Here is a 20,053-nt window from a genome sequence, read left to right as displayed (position 1 = left end):
CTCAACACTTTGTAACATAAGGTGCCTTTGTTGTTTATAAGCCTCTATACTTGACGCCCAAGAAGTGCCAAATTGAATAGTCGAATATCCCAGATGTCGAGCCCTCCCATGCCCTTTGGATGGCATAAGCTCTTCCAATGAAGCATCTTTCAAAATCTACCCCTCTCCTTGCTCGTCCACCAAGTTCTACTAATCTTTGCTTGCATATCTTCAACTACACCTTTGGGAGCCAGAAAAAATATGTTGGAATAGATTAAGAACAAATTTGATAAAAATTTATTTACCACCAAATAATAGGAGCCTCCTAGTCCAACTGTTTATCCTGCAACAACCGATTAGTGACCTCTTGGAAAGCCAAAGTTTTCTTCTTACCAACTGAAAGAGGAAGTACTAGATAGTTGTCCAAATTTTCTACCACATTCATACCAAGTAAATCGCCAAAAATTTGTCTTTGCACTCTAGGAGTGTTAGGACTAAAAAGGACCATCAACTTATCAAAATTACTCTCTTGACCAGAAGCATTAGCAAAATCCTTAAGAATATTAAGAAGAACCTTCACATCATTTGTTTTATTTCTCAGAAAAAGAAGGTCATTACTGGCAAAAACAAGGTGATTTATCTGAGGACCATTTATACTGGCCCGAATCCCACTTAAAATTTTATTGCCTTTCATATGAATAAGAATCATTGAGAATGCTTCCATGTAAAATAAGAATAGATAAGGGGAGAGGGGATCACCATGACGAAGTCCCCTCTCGGGAATAATAACATCCGACAAAATATTATTACATTTAACCACATATCTTACAGAACGAATGCAACACATTATTTTTTCAATCCACTTGTCAACGAAGCCCATCTTCTTCATGGCCTCCTCAATGAAATTCCACTCCACTCGATCATATGCCATGCTCATGTCGAGCTTGATAACAAATCCTTTATTAAGGCCATTTTTAGAACTTTGGAGGTAGTGTAATAATTCGTGGGTGATCAAAATATTATCACGTATCATTCTCCCTGGAACAAAAGCATTTTGGTTTTGACTGATAAAACCAGGGAGGGTGACTTTGAGCCGATTTGCAAAAACCTTTGAGATGATCTTGTAGATGAACCTACATAAACTAATTGGACGGGAATTAGTAATATCACTTGGGTCTCGAATTTTTGGAATAAGTATGACCATAGTATCATTTAAACAAAAGATATCTTTTCTTCCATTAAGAACGACCAAGGAAAATAGAATAGTATCATCGCCCACAATCTTCGAATTATGCTTGAAAAAGCTCCCCGATAGGCTATCAACTCGAGGAGCTTTTCTTAGATCCATTTGTTTGATAGTTTGAATAACATCACTCTCCGTGTAGTCTTTAACAAGCCACTCGTTGGTTTCCTTAGTGACACACTCTTGGATATAGTTCATATCATGGTTGCCAACACTTTGAATATTAGACTAAAACAGCCTATAAAGGTAATTTTTAGCCACGTTACAAATATCTTTGTTGTCAGTCACCCAATTCCCATTCAAGTCTTTAAGCTTATCAATGTCGTTCTTCTTAAGACGGCAAGTGGCTCTCACATGAAAGTAATGTGTATTCCTATCTCCCTCCTTAAGCCATTGAGACCGAGACCTTTAAGGCCAATATTTCTCTTCTTTAGCATAGAGATGATTAAGCCTACAGCAGTTCTCCTTCAAAACAGTCACACTATTGTCCCTTTGAGAAGAATCAATAACTTTATCAATCTTATGCTCAAGCTTACAATTTATCTTTTCATTTTACTATATTTGTCACGTTGCAACGGGCCAAGCACCAAACGCACTTTATCAAGCTTATCACCAAAATTCGAATTACCACTGTTCCGGGCACTACTAATAATGTTTTTTACCTCCATGTTTGTAGCCTAAGATTCATCAAACCTGAAGCAAAGCCTTGGGTCTTTGATTTGCTCTTTTGGCTTGCGACCCCATATGTCCAACATTATAGCATCATGGTCAAACTTTATTTGACGAACAACACTAGTAGCCATAAAAGAGAAATTCTCAATCAGAGACACCGACATTAAAAACCTATCCAGCCTTTCCTTTATCATGCTACCACCACTCCTATTGTTAACCCAAATGAACCACCCTATATCAGGTTTAATGTCCACGAGTGCCATCTTATCCATGATGTCCTTAAAATCACTAATGTGCACTCGCGCCTTCCTACGACAGCATTTTTTTTAACATCATTCAAAATGGCATTAAAAACTCTCCCAACCACCCAATCCTCCCTAACCGAGCCATAAACCCTTCTCAACATGTCCCACGAGCTGCTTCTAAGGATTGGATTCACATGACCGTAGAATCTGGTAAATCTAGCATTGTTATAATTCTCAAGTCGAACCAAGGAGTCTATGTGGTATTTGTAGTAGTTTTGAATGGCGACATCCACCCCATCCCTCCACATCAATGCGAGACCACCACTTCGACCCTCAGAGCTCACAGAAAAACCATTTTGCATCCTGCATTTGTTTTGAACATTATGGAAATCATTAGCATTCATCTTTGTTTCACTAAGAAAAATAATGTCGAGGTTGTTAGCAACTAGGAGTCGCTTAAGCTCCAGAACTGCCGCGAGGTTCCCCAACCCACGACAGTTCCAACATAGAAACTTTACTGTTCTTGGCAAGGCTGGTCACCAACCGCCGCCTTTGAAGGTGATAAGCAATCCACAAGCTTCCTACGAACAGTTCTATTAGGGATCTCTTTAGTTAACTCCCTACTGCTTCCTCTTATCCTCTTTCCTTTGCTTTTCATTTTCCCAAATCCTTCATGAAAAAAACTTTGTAGGTCATTTTTCCATTGGAGAACTCGATTCTGATTCTTCCTCAATATGTTTGATTTTTTTCTTTTCCCTTTGGTTCTATTGATTCATTCACTTCCTCTTTCCTTGTGTCACCCTTTTCGGTTCACTCTCCATGAATTTTTTATCTATAATGACTTCTACCCCATTTCTTCAATAACCACGATTCTGATTTGGCACTCCTATAGGAGCTCTAAGCCAGTTTCCATATTGGAAACTCATATTGTTTGACTTGCTTAGTTCTTCATTCTTATCGCATTTTTAGGTTAAGTGGCTTTTGAGACCGCAAATATAAAAGAAAATGGGCAGTCTTTCATATTTAATAGCACAAACAAACTCAGCACCCTCACTATTCACAAACTGAACCACCCTTCACAGAGTTGGAGAACATCTTTTATAACCCTAAGCTGAATGTACTCTGTCCATCCACCATCTCTGTCTCGCCAATCAACGGCAACAACTTCCCTAATCGCTTTGCCCACATCCATAGCAACTTGTTTGTCCATGTATTCTAGGGGTATATTAAAAATACTTACCCAAAATGGAGTTAGGTTGAAAGCACAAGACTCCACGTCCTAATCTTTGAAATTGGGTAACATAATGAATAGACACTAGTCGAACAACCAAGGGGAAAGATTCAATATCCTCTTCCTATATTCCACATTACCAAACTTCACCAAGATTACACCTTCTTTTAGGGCCACGAAATTAACATCCTCTTTAGTGAACCATAGAGACTTAAGCACCCAATACATTGCTTCTCTATTTGCCTTTTCCTCAAACATTATTTTCCCAACAGCCCATACCTTAAAACCCTGGGAATTATTGGATCCCATGTTAGTACTAACGACCTTTGTAACTTCTTCCTCTCAAAAGTTTAACCTCTCCAAAAGTTTGTTAATATCCTCTGTCATTCTGGCACCCTAAGATACACCCAAGAAAGGAAGGTGGACCACGTTCCAAACAAAAAGATCGAGAGTAGCCACTGTGGATCCAAAAACTCTGCGAAGGACCAAAACAAGGAAAACAAAACAGCAGTAACCAGAAATACTCAAGAGCAGTAGAATTGAAAAGAAACTAAAAAAACCAAAGATAACACGAACAGATATCATGGGCTAAGAAGGGGAAGAAGACACAAGAAGATAAAGAAAGCGTGAGCCACACTAAAATCCAGCCAAGAAACCAAGACGCAAAGAAACTAACCCAAAAAACTGGCTAACGCCCTAGCGAACTCTCCCATCCACTAAGGCATGAAGAAACACAAATCCCCAAAACTCAGGCAGATGGACACAAGCAAAATAACAAGAATGATGATAAAAAAAACTTACAGAAAACTAATAAACCCTACCTAAACTTTAAAAAGAAAAGGCAGAAAACCTAATCAGAGAACAAGAAAATTAGAAAATAAATGCGCTTTATGAAAACAGTAAGAAAATGATCACATTTAATATTCTCGAAGAAAAGTCAAAGGGAAAACATACCATTAATGGCATGCATGTAAAATCGAACAAGAAACATGTAGGATTAACGTACAAAACCATGCAAACCTACGTATCTTTTAGGAAAAGAGTTAAAAATAGAAAAGAAATGACAAAACCTTTACAAGAAAGAATTTCTTTCCCATCGAGCAAAACCTAATTCAGGCTACGAAATTCAGAGCCAACCACGTATACAACGATCGTACAACCTTGAGCGACATGCCACTTCACCAAAATTAAAACCCCACTATTTGCAAGGACAACCCACCTCACTCAACCATCCAATTATTCTTTTAGCAAGAATAAAAACGGACACCACACCCACCGAACCAAGAACAGAATGCTTTAAAATCTTGGAGAAAAATCAAAACGCGCTTCCTGCTACCAGGCGACTCTACCAAAAGACATAGGAGATTAAAGTGTTACTGAACATATCAAGGTCCTGCATTTGTTGCGGACTAATCAGAATAAATCATTTGGTATGCTGAATGGATTTGCTCTTACGAGCATTTGGTGTGCTGGATGGATTGGCTCTTGCGAGCATTTGGTGTGCTGGTTGGAATGGCTCACTTGAGCATATAGTGTACTGGATGGTTAAATGACATGTTTAAATTTTCTTACCGGTCTTCGTACTGTATTGTGAATTATCGAAATAGAGAATTGATAAGAAAGACATTCAACATCATAGCTATTGTACTGATGAATTTTCACTTACTATGAGTCGTGTTTTGACATGAAATTACAGTTTATATCTTGCTATTGAATTAGTTTATGTTTGGTAAGATGTATTAATTTTTTACTAACTTACTAAGCTTTTGGAAGCTTACTCGTATTTGTTTGATGTTTTGTGGGTCACATTCTGTAGACTTTGTATCATTTTGGCTTATATGGCATGTAATAGGAAAAATGCTATGTTGATATGTTTTGAATTGTGCTTTATGGTTGGTATTGAATGTTTTAAGTAGTTGTATTATTGCAATGAATGAGCTTGTGTACTCAAATGAATATGTATGAAATGCTAAGTGAATTTTCTAGATTTTTGTATGGATAGTTAAGCTTAGTTGAGATTTGAAAATTGGTGAAACAAAATGATATATGCAAATGTATTTGGATTGAGTTGTTAGTTAATATATGAACATGATTTAAGTAATTGGAAATGACTTGGATTTGGTGTTTATGAAAGCTTGTTCATGCATATTAAGTCATAATGTATGAACTCGTGAAAATAGGTGAGGAATAGGCTTGAAATAAGTATTTTTGGGTTCACACGGCTTGGAACACAGGTGTGTGACCCAGCCATGTGAGGCACACGGCCTGACGACACAGTCGTGTGTCATATGGGAGTTCCTTAGTATTCAAGTCAGTGAGTTACGCGGCCTAACAGACGAGCGTGTGGGGCAACTCAGAGAGTTACACGACCTGACACACAAACGTGTGACACGGTCGTATGACCCTACTTAGTGAGTTACACGGGTGAGGACACGAGTTGAAACACGGTCGTGTGTCCCTTGTATGAAAGTTACACGACCTGGGGTGATTCCACACGGCCGTGTGACCCCTGTTTCTAATTTTTACAACTTTTTCCTAAACTTTCTATTTTGTTTCAAATTAGTCCTGAATTGCTTCCAAGCTATCTCTAGGGCCTCAAAGGCTCAATTTAGGGACGAAATGTATGTGAATGAATGGTTTATGATATATTTATGTTATTGAATGTTATGATGTTTAATATTTTTTCCTAGACAGTAATACTCTGTAACCCTAATTCAGCGACGGAAAAGGGTTAAGGATATTACATTATCGGGCTTGACATCAACCAAGGTAAGCTCATCCATAACCATTCGGAAGTTATCCATGGCCACTCTAGGCCTGTGCTCCACCCACACTTCTCTGCATCATCCATCACCTCATTGAAATCCCCCCAATAACTCAATCCCCACTCATAAGAGTCCCAACCCTCCGAATAGTGCTCCACGACAAATGTCTCTAATTAGGGTTAGGGTAACCATAGAAGCCCATAAAACAAATTTGATCATTCCCCTCTATTTTAACCACAGAATCCACATGATGCTCAGAGTAATTATGAATAGTCACGTTAACCCTATCCCCCATAATAAAGCAAGACCACCTTTACAACCATCTGGATCGACAACAAAACAACCATCCATTTTACAACAAACTCGAATATGTTCGAACTCGTTAGCCCGAAGCTTATTTTACAACGAACCCAAATATGTTCGAACTCGTTAGCCCGAAGCTTAGTTTCACTTAGAAAGACAATATTAGGATCATTAACAGCAAGAAGTTGTCTCAACTCACAAACTTTCGCAGGGCTCCCTCCCCCACGGCAGTTCCAACAAAAGATTTTCATACATCTGGGTGAGGCTGATCACCGGTCGCTGCCTTGAAGGGAGACCCTCCCTTCGAGAATTTTCGACAGATCATTCTTATCAGAGCTTAGTTTCAGATGTTCACATCGTCGAAGAAACAGTCCAACGAGCACCAAGTCAAATCAAGGCCACCTCCCCCAACCGCAACCGGAAAGAGCCACTAAACCACGGTACCAAAGACAAAAGACACAAGAAAAAATAATAGCACAAGAACCAAAAGCTGAAATTTAGTAACTACAGCAGGAAAGCATCATGAACAGAAAAAACAATCGAAAAACCCAGCAATCATACAAACACAACAACGAAACAAAAGGAAAAAAGAACAAACCAAAACAAAATATTAAACAGTTCTTTATACAATCCTTTTACAAGATAACATAAACTGAAGCAAAATTACAAGACGAAAAAAGAACTAAACAAGATAAAGAAAAATCGAGAGGAAGCCCGGACATAAGGACCGCCACCATCACTCCAAATCAACACTGATCCAGGTGCACCAGTCGTCGAAGAAAGAACGACCCAAAAACCACCACGGAGAACCAAGAAAACATTCACCCCAACACACCGAGAGCGAACCACCCCCCGATCAGCTCGAGACCAGAAAAGAAAGCAAGAAGAGAACAAAACAAAACATGAGAAAAGACGTAAAAAAATGCAACAACAAATACGACAAGATCACCGCTCGAAGCCACCATCAAAGAATGAAAACCAAAACGTATTCAAGAAGCCAACACTCCATCGCACAAGACGACAAAACCACCATCCAAGGTGATGCAATTCACTGCCAAGAAAATGGAACACGCAACACAAACATAACCACCACAGTGACAGCACTAACCCACCCACTCACAACCGTCTAATTATTCGTGAAACCGAACAAAGACAGACCAACGAAAAAACAAAGCAAGAAAAGAAAACGCCAAATCTTGAGAGGGAGATTCTCACTAACTCAAACGGGGGATGAAAGACGAATGAGAGAAGATGATTAGTTCATTATTTTCACGTCAGTCTTCTATAACGTCTAATGACATGATTATTCAAGTTCTTTAAATACCACATTGAGGAATGAGATATATAATTCAACTACTAAATTACATATTAACTTTATTTTTAACTATAAACTATGTATGAGAATGTCTAAAAAGAGCTTATAATAATCAAATTTGAGTACAATTATGTGTGATTATTTATATAATTATTCCAACGGTCACACTTTCCTTGAGAATTAAAGAGTGCAATTGGATGTTTAATTACACTCAATTTAGTATGACACATTAAGAGCATGTTTGGTTGGGTGTATTGGATTAGCCAATACACCCCTAATCCGTGGGCCCCACTTAAGCCCCTCTTAAGCAGGTGTTTGGTTCAATGTATTGCCTAATACACCCCTAATACGTTACGCCCCTAATCCCCGAAATTCTCTATTTTCTAATCCCTGCCTTCTCCTCAGTTTACATCCGTTTTAGTTTTCACGCCCTAATTTGCCCTCTGTCCCCTAACTCTCCTTTATCTCCTTCATTGCTTGCTTCGCCTTCGGCCAGTAGCCCCAAATTCTTCTTGAGCATGCCATAGAGAAAGGCAAGAAGAGAGCTGCTTCTCCTTTCTTTCTTTGTTTTCTGTAACAGACCCAGAAGTTTTAACCTAGTTTTAGGTATTTTTTCTTCATATAAACTATGATCATTTTCCTTGTGTGTTAATATCATTCATTTACTGAGGTTTTTAGCTCTTTTGGTTTTATATTGCACCATTTAAAAAAAAAGACCTTTATGTTTTTTATTAGTGGGTGATTTCTTTTTTTTTTATTTACTTCATGATTAAGTATATAGGCATTATTGGTTCGTTCTAACAGGGAATTGGAAGTTGTTTCATTTTGGGTTTAAATTGTTAAAAGCGTTAATTAATCAAAGGAAAAAGAAGCGTTTTTACGGGGGATTTGGGGTTGCATGTGTTCTTCTGTTGTTCTTATTGATTTGTTGTGTAAAAGAAAGCACTTTGTGTTAATTGAAGTTATTTGCAATGCATTTGATTGGTTTTATTTTGCGACCGACTGATTTTGTTGTCATTTAAAGTATGCTAAAGTGAATGGTGAATTGCTTACTAAAAGAGGTGAACGGTTTTATCTCATTAGGATGCAAGTCTATCATCTGTGCTTTTAGGTTCCTCCTTTAAGTTATTCAAAGAAATTTTTTTGACATATTCATCGCATACACTTTGTTCCATGTTTGATTCTTGTTCCTTTTAACTTTCATTGTTGAGAAAAACTTTAAGATAGACTTCTTTTCATGTGTTTTCGATGGTACCTACAAACATAGTTGAAGAAGTAATTAGTGGATTTCTTGGAATAAACCACGACACCATGAGTTTCTAGTTAAATGCAACCTTTTTCCGTAACAAAGCTAAGCGAGTAAGACAATGAAGACAAGTTAAAATCATTGAAACCAAATAGAAACTCATTCGTGAAGTTGTATCGGACCAATGATCTAGACCAACGGTCATCTGATGAATCCCTAAACTATGAAACCAAATAACATAAATTCCTTTAAATTCGAAGTGCTAGTCATCTCCTATTACACATCATGAAATATTCCTATTTAGCTTTTTCTTCTTTGTTGGGTTATGTTATTTATGTGTTTCTTATTCGTTATGTTATGGGCATGTTGTTTTACTTCTTCAAACGTATTGCTTTACTTTTTCTTCTTCTTTTTTTATTATTGAAATTGTATTTTTATTTTCACCTCTCAGTCCCAACCTCCCTTGCTTGCTTCGCCTCCGGCCACTAGCACTACTCCCTTAGTCCCTTGGCTTGCTTGCTCCACCCATAACTAAGCCTCTTGTATTCACTGAGTCATTGTAAGTTTTTTTTGCAATTAAATTATTTGATTTTTTTTACTGTTACTGAGATTAGTATTGAAGAACTATGAGCCTTTTAACTTAATTCTCTCTAATATGATACTGGCAAGATTGTTAACTCTACCATAAAAAAGTACATTACCAGAACATAAAACCAGCAGCACTCCAAGTTACCAAAATAATTACCTATTGTCATTTCAATCATTCTTCCATGGTTCTAAGATTATAAGCTCCCTTAGAAGAAATAAGAAAGCCTACTTTGATAGCCCCATCTAATAAAACATCCTTCAATACACTCCGCTTCAATTATTGGATAGAATATAATTCTGGTAATGTCTTATTTGCATGTAACTCTTTAACCTACTCTCCATCTCATATATATATCGACTTTGAAGGCTTTCTGAGCATTGCCCTTTCTCATTATAGTTATTTTATTATCCAAGTCTAAGCGTGATTAAATAGAAAATTTTGAAGAGCTTTTCCATGATACACTTTGCTTGATGAGTCTGCTTGTGTGAATAAAACAGTTGCGGGTGAGATATACTTGGTACTTATATGTCCTACATGTTCTGCTTCTCTTTTCACTTGATTTACATGTCATTGTTTCTTTTTCAATTGATATCATATCTGCAATTGAATCCAATAGAAATGGCGATCACCTTACTACCGGTGATCGTGGGGGTCGGGTGGTTTTGTTTGAAAGGACTGACACTCAAGACGTACGTTCTCTGACCATTTTTCTTTTAATATTTCGAACACGCTTGTTTCACTTCTTCGTGATTCTCCTGTTCTGTTCTCACACTTTGTCATACCGTTTTATAATATGTAGCATGTTGGACATCGAAGAGATCTAGAGAAGATGGATTATCCAATCAATAGGCATCCTGAGTTTCACTATAAAACAGAGTTTCAGAGCCACGAACCTGAGGTATTTATGCTTGGTTTGTGGTAGACATAAACATAATGATTATTGGGAGTACATGCTAAAAACTTTCTGGACTTGAATATTGAAAACGTGTACTCCCTTGGTTTAATACAGTTTGACTATCTGAAGAGCTTGGAAATTGAGGAGAAAATTAACAAAATTAGGTGGTGCCAGTCATCTAATGGTGCTCTTTTTCTTTTGTCGACAAATGATAGAACAATAAAGTTATGGAAGGTAGGTAAAGGCATATTTTCTATTCCGGATTTTACAGTTATGAAGTTATACACAAATTATTATTGTGATAACTCCACTATTTTTCCCAAGGAATATCAATATCCCAAAAGCGACAACATAGCAAATCTACAAATTTAACCTTGTCATCCTGCTGGGTATTTCTAATGTCATTTCAAACTTGTAAAGGTACAAGAGAAGAAAGTCAAAAAAGTATGTAACATGAACGTGGACTCAACCAAAGCCATGGGAAATGGTCCTATTGTTGGTTCAAGTATATCAACAAGCTCCAAACAATACATTGCAAATGGAGGATGCACAAGCAATGACTTCTCATTCCCAACTGGGGGTTTCCCATCTTTACATTTGCTGTGGTAGTTGTTGTGAATCCGAATGCTTATTTGTCAAGATACTTTGGAATCGCCATTTTTTTTGTCATTTTCCATGGTTTAGGCAAAGTGTTTGATATGCCAATACTTTTATTATATGGTTTACTGATCTAACATGTAATGCTATTACAATTGTAGCCTTAACATTTTAGCCGTCGGAAATTACTTTGAATTTTTGTTATAAGAATATTGATTATTAAGAATTTTATTAAATTATATATTTTAATTAAAATATTTTTAATAATAATTATGTTAAATTATATTTTATAGTATCATATATTATGATTTTAGTAAATTTATATAAGAATGTTGATTATTAAGGATTTTATTAAATTATATATTTTAATTAAAATATTTTTAATAATAATTATGTTAAATTATATTTTATAGTATCATATATTATGATTTTAGTAAATTTATATAAGAATATTGATTATTAAGAATTTTATTAAATTATATATTTTAATTAAAATGTTTTTAATAATAATTATGTTAAAATATGATTAAATTATTTATTATTGATATTAATAATAATCTTATTAAAATTTAAATAACAATAACAATAATAATTTACCAAAACAAATTTCGGTAATTATTAAGAATTTTATTAAATTATATATTTTAATTAAAATATATTTAATAATAATTATGTTTAAATATGATTAAAATATTTATTATTGATAATAATATTATTATTAAAATTTAAATAACAATAACAATAATCATTTACCAAAACAAATTTATGCTAAGGGTATTCTAGTCATTTTAGTTTTTTCCACTATGCTATTACACCTCTATTCCATTCAACCAAACACAAGATTACTATTACGCCTCTATTCCATTACATTCAACCAAACAGTTGATTTGCTATTACACCTCTAATCCAATACACCTCTAATCCAATACACCTCTAATCCAATACATCTCTAATCCAATACAGCGAACCAAACGCACCCTAATTGTATTGGTTATTCAAACATGTCACATATGTGTAATTATAAGCAATTGTACTCGAATTCACCGTTAGGGTTTGTAGATTTTGAAAGTAACTTTGAGAGAATTTTAAATTATTTTTGAAGAACATATTGTCGAAACCATCTTTTGAAAACAAAAATTTAGTTGTCGACTTTAAAAATAAAAACTGGAGTCGCCACCGATCCTTTATTGAGGTGTGATCGGCCCACCTTAAAAATTATTCTGGTCTACGAAATTTAAGAAAAATGAGTTCGAGAGTCAGTTACGCACGAGGAAGGGTTAGCACCCTCGTAACACCTAAAAATCAGTACGAAATTAATTATTTAATGCCTTAGTGTCGAGGGTTAAAATTTTTTTAAAAAAACTCAAATGATGAAATCTGAAAAGGATAATAAATTGTTTAAGTCAAACGAAGAAATCGAGACCCAATACGTTAGGGTACAATTTCTCAAAATCCCCAAACTTTGAATATCGCTTTTATTTTATAAGAAAATCTCCATCTCGAGAAAGCGATATATCATGCCCAATACATTAGGACACAACAAGTCAAATTCAGTCAAATTCCCAAAAATGATTTTTACATTTATGCGTTTTGAAAACGATATGGTCGATTATTTAGGTTTGACAAGGAAAATTGGAACCCAATACGTTAGGGCTCAATCTTCTCGAAAATCCCAAATATCGAATATCGCATTATTTTGAAAGCCTTTGAACAAAAATGTTTTTAATGCTTTAATGAAATCAAACATATTTTCTTTAAAAGCATGATAAAATGCTAATATACAACATGAAACACATACTTTAATTTAAATTATATATGTATATGTATTTACAAAACATGTATATATATGAGTATGATACATAGGTAAATTTTGAAAATATGTATATGCCTATATTAAAAGATATATATATATATATATATATAAGTATACATATAAAAGGAAAAAGAATGAAATATATAAAACAAAAAAAACAAAAAAAACTTATAATAATTTCTAAAGAATAGTATGTATGTATATATATATTATAAAAATGCATGTATATGTGCATGGATTATAAAATAAAGAAAATGTATATGTATTATAAAATATAAATGTAAATATATATATATATATATATACATGTTATAAAAAACTATGAAAATAAAATATATATATATATATATATAAAATATGGATATATAAGAATTAAAATATGTATGTATATATGTACACATATGAATGTAAAAATTATGAAAATAAAATAATATATAAAAAATATAAAAGTATGTGGATATGTATATATTTACAAAAAAATTGTTTCTGAAATCGAAATGTAAAAGATATATACGCTTTGTAAAAAATGTATGTATTTATAAAAAGAATTTCATGTAAAAAAATTGGCAGTATATAAAATATATATATATATATTGTAAAGTAATATAAGTATGTGAGAAGGCAAATGAGAATTAAATGAACATATCAATAACGGGAATAAAATAAGAGTAGTAATAATAAAATAATAATGCTAAAGGTAATAAATTGAGTAAAAAGGATCATGCTGTAATTGAAATTGAATCAGCAAGTAACAAATGGGATTAACAGTAAAATGAAGGACGAAAATGCAACACGCGAATGACATGGGGGACCAGATTAACAATAACCTACCTGCATTGACAAAGGCTAAAATGAATAAATTCAAGTTAAACCGGGTAAATTTAAAAAATGGATTTGGAACTATGGGAAAACACCGAGGGGCAATCGCAAAAATTACCCATTTAGGGTGAAAACGCGCGGACCCAACCTGCGTGTCGGGTCTACGCGCGGACTCACCCCCCCAAAAACCGAACAGCGCCGTTTTGCTCCTCAGTTAAGTAGAGAAAAAAATTTAAAAAAAAAAACACATTTTTATTTCAATTTTTCCCTAAAAAACTACCCTGCTCAGTTTAGGGTTTTTCTTTTAACCCTTGAGCCGCCGTTCCATCTTGTGCCAATGCTCCGATTGCGGCAGAGACGGCCTCAATTCGACGACTCCGGCGAAAAAGGCAAGTTTCCTTCTCCCTTTTTATATTTTAAGTAAAAAATAAAAAAATAAAAAAAACTAAATAATAAATAAGTAAATAAAATCAAACACCCACAAAGTAAACTAAAAAATAATCACCTCCGTTTTCCAAAAATTTTCGAATCTGTTTTCTTTTCTTTGTATTCTTTTTTGTTACCAAAAAAAATCTCCCCTTTTCAATACAAAAGATTGGCCTTTTTATAGACCTAGAACAACTTATTTCCCCTTTTTTTTGCTGTTTTACAATGTTTGGACTCTTTGAATCTGTTTTGCAGGTGAACGTGGGGGTACCGGTTCCGAGACGAGCGGCTGCTGGGGTCTGCTGGAGGCCATATGCTGTTAGGGTTTCCCGACCCTTCCTCTGCTATTGGTTTTGGGCTTGGGTTGGCTGGGTTTTAGGTTTAGGTTTATTGGGTTGATGTAATTTGGGGCGTTTGGATAAATGTAAATGGGCTCTATAGTTGTTTGGACTTTATTTATTCTATAAAGGAGATAATTAGAAACAAAAAAGTCTAACCTCGATTGGAGTTGAGATCAAGCCATATCAAATCAAATATTTTTTATTTTTTTTTTGAACTATGTTATGAAGATCTCAACAACACGAGTGTTGAGTTTAGTAGAGAATCACTTTATTCTCCTAATACCAACACATGTAAATGTTGAGTCCTACAAAATATTTTTAATAGTAAATAATTTTGATTGGATTAGATGAATTGAAATTAAAAAAATGACTTATCAAAACCTGGTTCGAATGATCAAATCTATAAAACCTAATGTATAAATCAACCAGAACAAATTTAGAAAGAGTAAACTACATAATTGATGGGCACTGAAAATAAAAATTTATAAATTGGACATTTTATTCTTAACTTTAATAAGCTTTCATTTTGGTCACTACATTAATTTAATGTTATTGTACAATTATTTTAGTCACTCAACTTTAATAAGTTTTTATTTTGATTAATCGTTTAATTTTAATCTTTTCAAAAAAAACTTGAGTTTTAAAGATGAAATCTAAGTTTTTCTTTATATTTCAACTCTCTATAAAATCCCAAAATTTTCCCTAAGAAAACCTAGAGTTTTTCTCTCTTCTTTACCCAAAACACTAAAAATTAATTCTAAAATGTAAAAAAAATTTGAAATTAAAAAGATAAAATGTTTTTTTTCTAAAACCTAAGTAATTTTCTGTCAAACCTTATGTTTTTCTTGAAAAAATAGAATTAATTCTAAAAAAAAGAAAATTAAAATTGATTTTCCTAAAAAGTCTAGATAATTCCATGTAAAATCTATTATTTTTCCCTTTTATCGAAAAAAAAACCAAAATTAATTCTAACAAAAATAATTTCTCTTACAAATTCAAGTTTTTCCTATAAAACCTCAATTTTTCTTTTACTAAAAAATTAAAATTAATTTTTAAAAGATAAAATAAATGACCAAAATAAGAACTTATTAAAGTTAAGTGACTAATGTACAATAATATTGTTTAACAATGGGTGACCAAAATGAAAAATTAATAAAATAACTAAAATGAAAGCAATTGTTGTCAACAATGCCCAATTTGCATATTTATTTTATTTTCGGTGTTCAAAATAAAAACTTATAAGAATTAAAATTATTTTTGACCAATTTTGAGGCCAAACCTTCATAGTGACAGGCTAGACATTAATGGAAGACATGGCTACAATCATATAAACATGTCTATATCACTTATTTGAGATGTCTAGCAAAAGAAAATTCAGAATTGCACGTAATTGATTGAATATGGCAGCAATGCCTAAACTTGGGATATATGCTCCATGATTGAGGTAGAATCTAAGAACTTAATTCCATGCGTATTTATTTCAATATATGGTAATGCAATCACCATCACCTGTGAGAATATATTTTTTTTTTTATTCTCCAATCTAATCCTAATCTTGTTCCCAAGAATCATACTACTTGGATTTATAGTGGGCATCATGTTCTATGCTAATATAGAAATAAATATTAATATTAAATATCCAATAACGACAATAACAGATATAAATGTATTATGGAAGTTTTTATATTAGGAGGTGAATTGCATTTAGACTCTCCACTAAAAAAAATAGACAAATTAATCTTCATACGTTAAATCAAAGAATAACCTAATCCTTCTATGAAAAATTTCTTCCGTTCTTACCGTAAAAAATTGGTCTTTGTACATCAACATGATGTACATGTGGCACGCCATGTATAACTATTTAGTTATTTCGTCAATCACGCCAGTTTTAAATAGTACAAGTGAATGAAACTTTTAATAGAAATGAAAGACTAATTTACCTATTTTTTTAATAGAAGAAACAAAATACAATCTAACTCCTAGTACAGAAGTCTCCATAGTACTTTTGCCACAATGATATCTTCAGAACTAACTTTAAACTTGAGATTTCTTCCTGCGGAGCTGGAAGGGGCAAGCAGTGATCTTGACCCCCAAATTGGTAGAATTGCTTTTAAATCCCTTTAGAAATCATAAAAATATAAATTAGTACGGTGGTATAATTGCATTTTGACCCTCCCAAACATTTATAATTTACTACTGGCCCCCTAGAACCCTGTCAAAAACTTCAAGTTCGGCAGGGAAATGCAAGATGGGAAAGATCTTGTAACAGATCTTTGCTCCAGTTGTCGTCAGTTGTTTCGACTTTTCATTTCTCTTTACATATCCATCCATGTTCCACACATCTTGAACGAATATCTGTACCCGACACATATCTCTAAAGCAGAATGTACAAAGTCAACTACTTGCCTAAATTCACCAAATATCTAGATTTCCTACTTCGAAGATATCAAGGAATCTAATGTATCCCGACACCGGTATGTTTAATTTTAACACCACTCGTGATAGCTCAACCCGGAACATCAAGCCATCATTTTTGCATTAATCCAGCACATATTGCCATATGATAAACACAATACATATACTCACGAGATTGAACCATAGCTAAACCAAGACAAGCAAAACTCATCCATCTTCTAATGCAGACAGAAATTAGATAAAACATAAAATGAGGTTTGAGACCACGTACCGTTTTTGAATTCCAGTTCCAAAATCAAATTTCACAGTTTAAACCAATGAAGAACTAGCTGGACAACAAACAGAATAATAATAAGTTGCCAATTAACCGTAAAAAAACGAAAAGAAATGAAACGAAACAAGAGAAGTTACCTCTGCCATGAAGGTATCCGGTAAAATGAGTCCGGCATGTCTGCGGAAAAGCATTTAACACCCTGGGGCATCGGCTAAATGGCAAACCAAAACTTTTACTACATAGTATCTTGCCGAATCAAGCACTTTCCGGATAAGTTTAGTGGAATAGTCACCATAAGCATTAGCAATCAACATATCAAAAGAAAGCATTTTAATCTAATATTGAAAAAGTTTCAAACTTCAATGATCAACAGATGTAAATTATCATAAAAGAAAAGATTATTATATTCTCCACTATAATCAATTGTATATAATCCTTACAACTTATAGCCATAAGAGCTTATTTAAACTAACCAGAGAAGGCACTCTCCTCTCTGCATTATGACTAGTTTTCTGTATTTGCTTTTAATTCATGTTTCTATCAAATCCTACTTCTTGACCTTTCTTTGCTTCTTCGTCCCCGGAACTTCCAATCTACCAACAGAACATCCACACCGAGCTTGAAACACGAGCACTGCTCTTCCGTTAACCGGCGCCATCTTCTTTAACTCGGTTTCTAATTCCTTATGATGATCCGGGGGCAACTCGAAGAGCCCTCTTTTAGCACCGTCTTTAACCAAAGTGTTGGAGTTCTTAACACACTCTTCGGTTTCCAATTGGATATCGAATTCAGCCGCTTTCCTAAGACCTCTACAATTAGGGTTCCTGCATTTCCTATTTGTACATAGAAGCAAAATCCAAGTAGCTATGGCAGCACAAGAAAAACCTAGTCCTATAGATGCATATATCATTGGAGTTCTCACAATTTCCTCTTTAAACAAATAAAAGGCTGCTTCAATCAATTCAATGAGTTTCAAAGACATACACTTGATAGTTGGGAACAACAAGAATCCACAAGCAGCAATCACAGCAATTAAGATGAATACATCAATGGCAGCAGATCTTGATCTTTCACAAGAAGGAATTTTTAAACAACTTGGTGAATTGGTGGATACCTTTTGTTTCCTTGACGATGATGATTTGGAGTTCATCAGAAAATCATTTGAATTCACGGAATTTGCCATGATTGAAGCCTGGTCAACGGAGTTGCAGACTGAGATTGAGCTAAGGAAATTGACCATTTGAAATCAAACCCAGAATTTTAAATTGAAAAGAGAAAAAAACGAAAGGAAATTTGAAACTCTTATCAATTTTCCTTCAATCCAAACACTAAATCCAAATTCAGACCCACCTCATACGAACTCAAAAAGCAGCCAACTTTATTGTTTCCACCTCAAGATCAGATGATTTTGTTAGTCCGCAAATGATTAATTTCCTTCACGAAACAACCAAATAAATGGAAATTTTCAATCCCAAATTGATAGAAAGGAATAAAGGAATAGTCTTTTTTGACCTTTTCCATTGTCTTAAAAATTTTAGGGTTAATGTCTGACTCTGCATTTGTCACTCAAATTTGCCGTTTACTACTCTTGCATACTTTTAGTTTGAACTTTTTATTTAAAATAATTAGACAAAATTTAATAAACAAAATATTATTTATTTTAATACTTAAAAATAATAAATTGATATGATACTAAAAATTAATAAAAACAAGTATTTATAAGAAGTAAATATATTCCAAGTTTTTCATTTTAAATTAATTTATTAATTTATAATTTTAGAAATTAATTTATTGTTAATTATAAAATTAAAATATTTTCTTGTTAAATTTTGTTTTCAAATCATCAAAACTAATATTAAGTAGTAAAACTTTAAATAATAAAATTTAATTAAAAATTCAATAATTTAAAGTTTAATATAAAAATTACTTAGACAAGTTTAAGTATATTCCCAAAATATAACAGCAAACATATATTTCAATATTTACAAATAATACGATGGCATAGTTGTATTTTAACCCAAAATATCACCAATTTCTTTATCACAATAAAATTTAAATCCCTAATAAATTCTGAATGAGATAGATTTTTAAAAAGTGAATATGAAGCGGAATGAGATAGATTTTTTAAAAAATTAATGTTTAAATATTTACTTAACTTTAAAAAGATTGAAAATATTAAAGATAAATAACAAAAATTAAATTAAAATAGAGTAGGGTGGAGTAAGGATAGATGCGGAGTGGTAGCAGTTTTTAAAGAGTGTACTAATTGTGGAGAAATGATGAATTTAGCAGTATTTACCCCATCCTGCCCTATTGTCATCCCTAATTCTATAAATTAGCTATCTTTCTTTTCTTTTTCTTTTTTTGTCTAATTCTACATATATATAATTTTTTTTGAATTTTTAATTTTTTTTATTCCGAAAAGTTCAATCTCTCTATCCATTTAATTTAAATAAAACCCAATTAAAATAACAATTTATTAAATTTTATTAAAATTAAATATATTTTATTAAATGAATTTTAGTTTTAAATATTAAATTTTTGATAAATTTATTAAAATGTTTATAATTTTTAAATTGGATAAGTCATTAAAAAAGGTTACTGTGATTATGGTTGAAACTTAGAATTTTAATCAAACTTGATTATTCATTTTAGTCAAGCTGAAGATCATATTCTTTTGAAACATTATAATTGACTTTGAAATTTAATTCAATTATTTCATTCTTATTTTCAGAAAATATCTAATAATAATGAAAAAAAAATATGTTCAATATCATCTTCTTATCAAAAATTCTCAAATTCAAATAAAAATATTGTCAACGACATGGTGCTACATGATAAGGAAACCTCTCCTATAAATATCCCAACACACGATGTATGAAGGA

The 20,053-nt window shown here is 33.1% G+C and overlaps 1 protein-coding gene and 1 long non-coding RNA gene across 4 annotated transcripts; one reads left to right on the top strand and one right to left on the bottom strand.

Moving 5' to 3' along the window:
• Positions 1-10,221: 10,221 nt before the first annotated feature.
• Positions 10,222-10,711, top strand: LOC105797384 (uncharacterized). Its single transcript, XR_008188613.1, has 3 exons — positions 10,222-10,277; positions 10,388-10,486; positions 10,598-10,711. It is a non-coding gene; the product is annotated as an uncharacterized LOC105797384 (long non-coding RNA).
• A 6,837-nt stretch (positions 10,712-17,548) lies between these two features.
• On the bottom strand, positions 17,549-18,716 carry LOC105798172 (hypothetical protein). Of its 3 annotated transcripts, none has more exons than XM_012628137.2 (2): positions 18,519-18,716; positions 17,549-18,391 (listed from the first exon to the last, which is right to left on the bottom strand). In XM_012628137.2, the coding sequence occupies exons 1-2, from the start codon at positions 18,521-18,523 to the stop codon at positions 17,716-17,718; spliced, it is 681 nt and encodes a 226-aa protein (XP_012483591.1). In that variant the 5' UTR covers positions 18,524-18,716; the 3' UTR covers positions 17,549-17,715. The 3 variants fall into 3 exon arrangements, with proteins under 3 accessions (XP_012483591.1, XP_012483592.1, XP_012483589.1); XM_012628138.2 differs by having other exon boundaries at positions 17,549-18,360; positions 18,519-18,715; XM_012628135.2 differs by having other exon boundaries at positions 17,549-18,715.
• Positions 18,717-20,053: the final 1,337 nt, after the last annotated feature.

This window comes from Gossypium raimondii, chromosome 9 (assembly GCF_025698545.1).
Source record: "Gossypium raimondii isolate GPD5lz chromosome 9, ASM2569854v1, whole genome shotgun sequence".
Lineage (NCBI taxonomy): Eukaryota > Viridiplantae > Streptophyta > Magnoliopsida > Malvales > Malvaceae > Gossypium > Gossypium raimondii.
The sequence above is the reverse complement of the archived record's forward strand: the minus strand, read 5'-3'. Positions and strand labels throughout refer to the sequence as shown.

Excerpts from the sequence above, each read along its gene's own strand:
- LOC105798172 (XM_012628135.2), bottom strand. The coding sequence starts at position 18,408 with ATGGTCAATTTCCTTAGCTCAATCTCAGTCTGCAACTCCGTTGACCAG.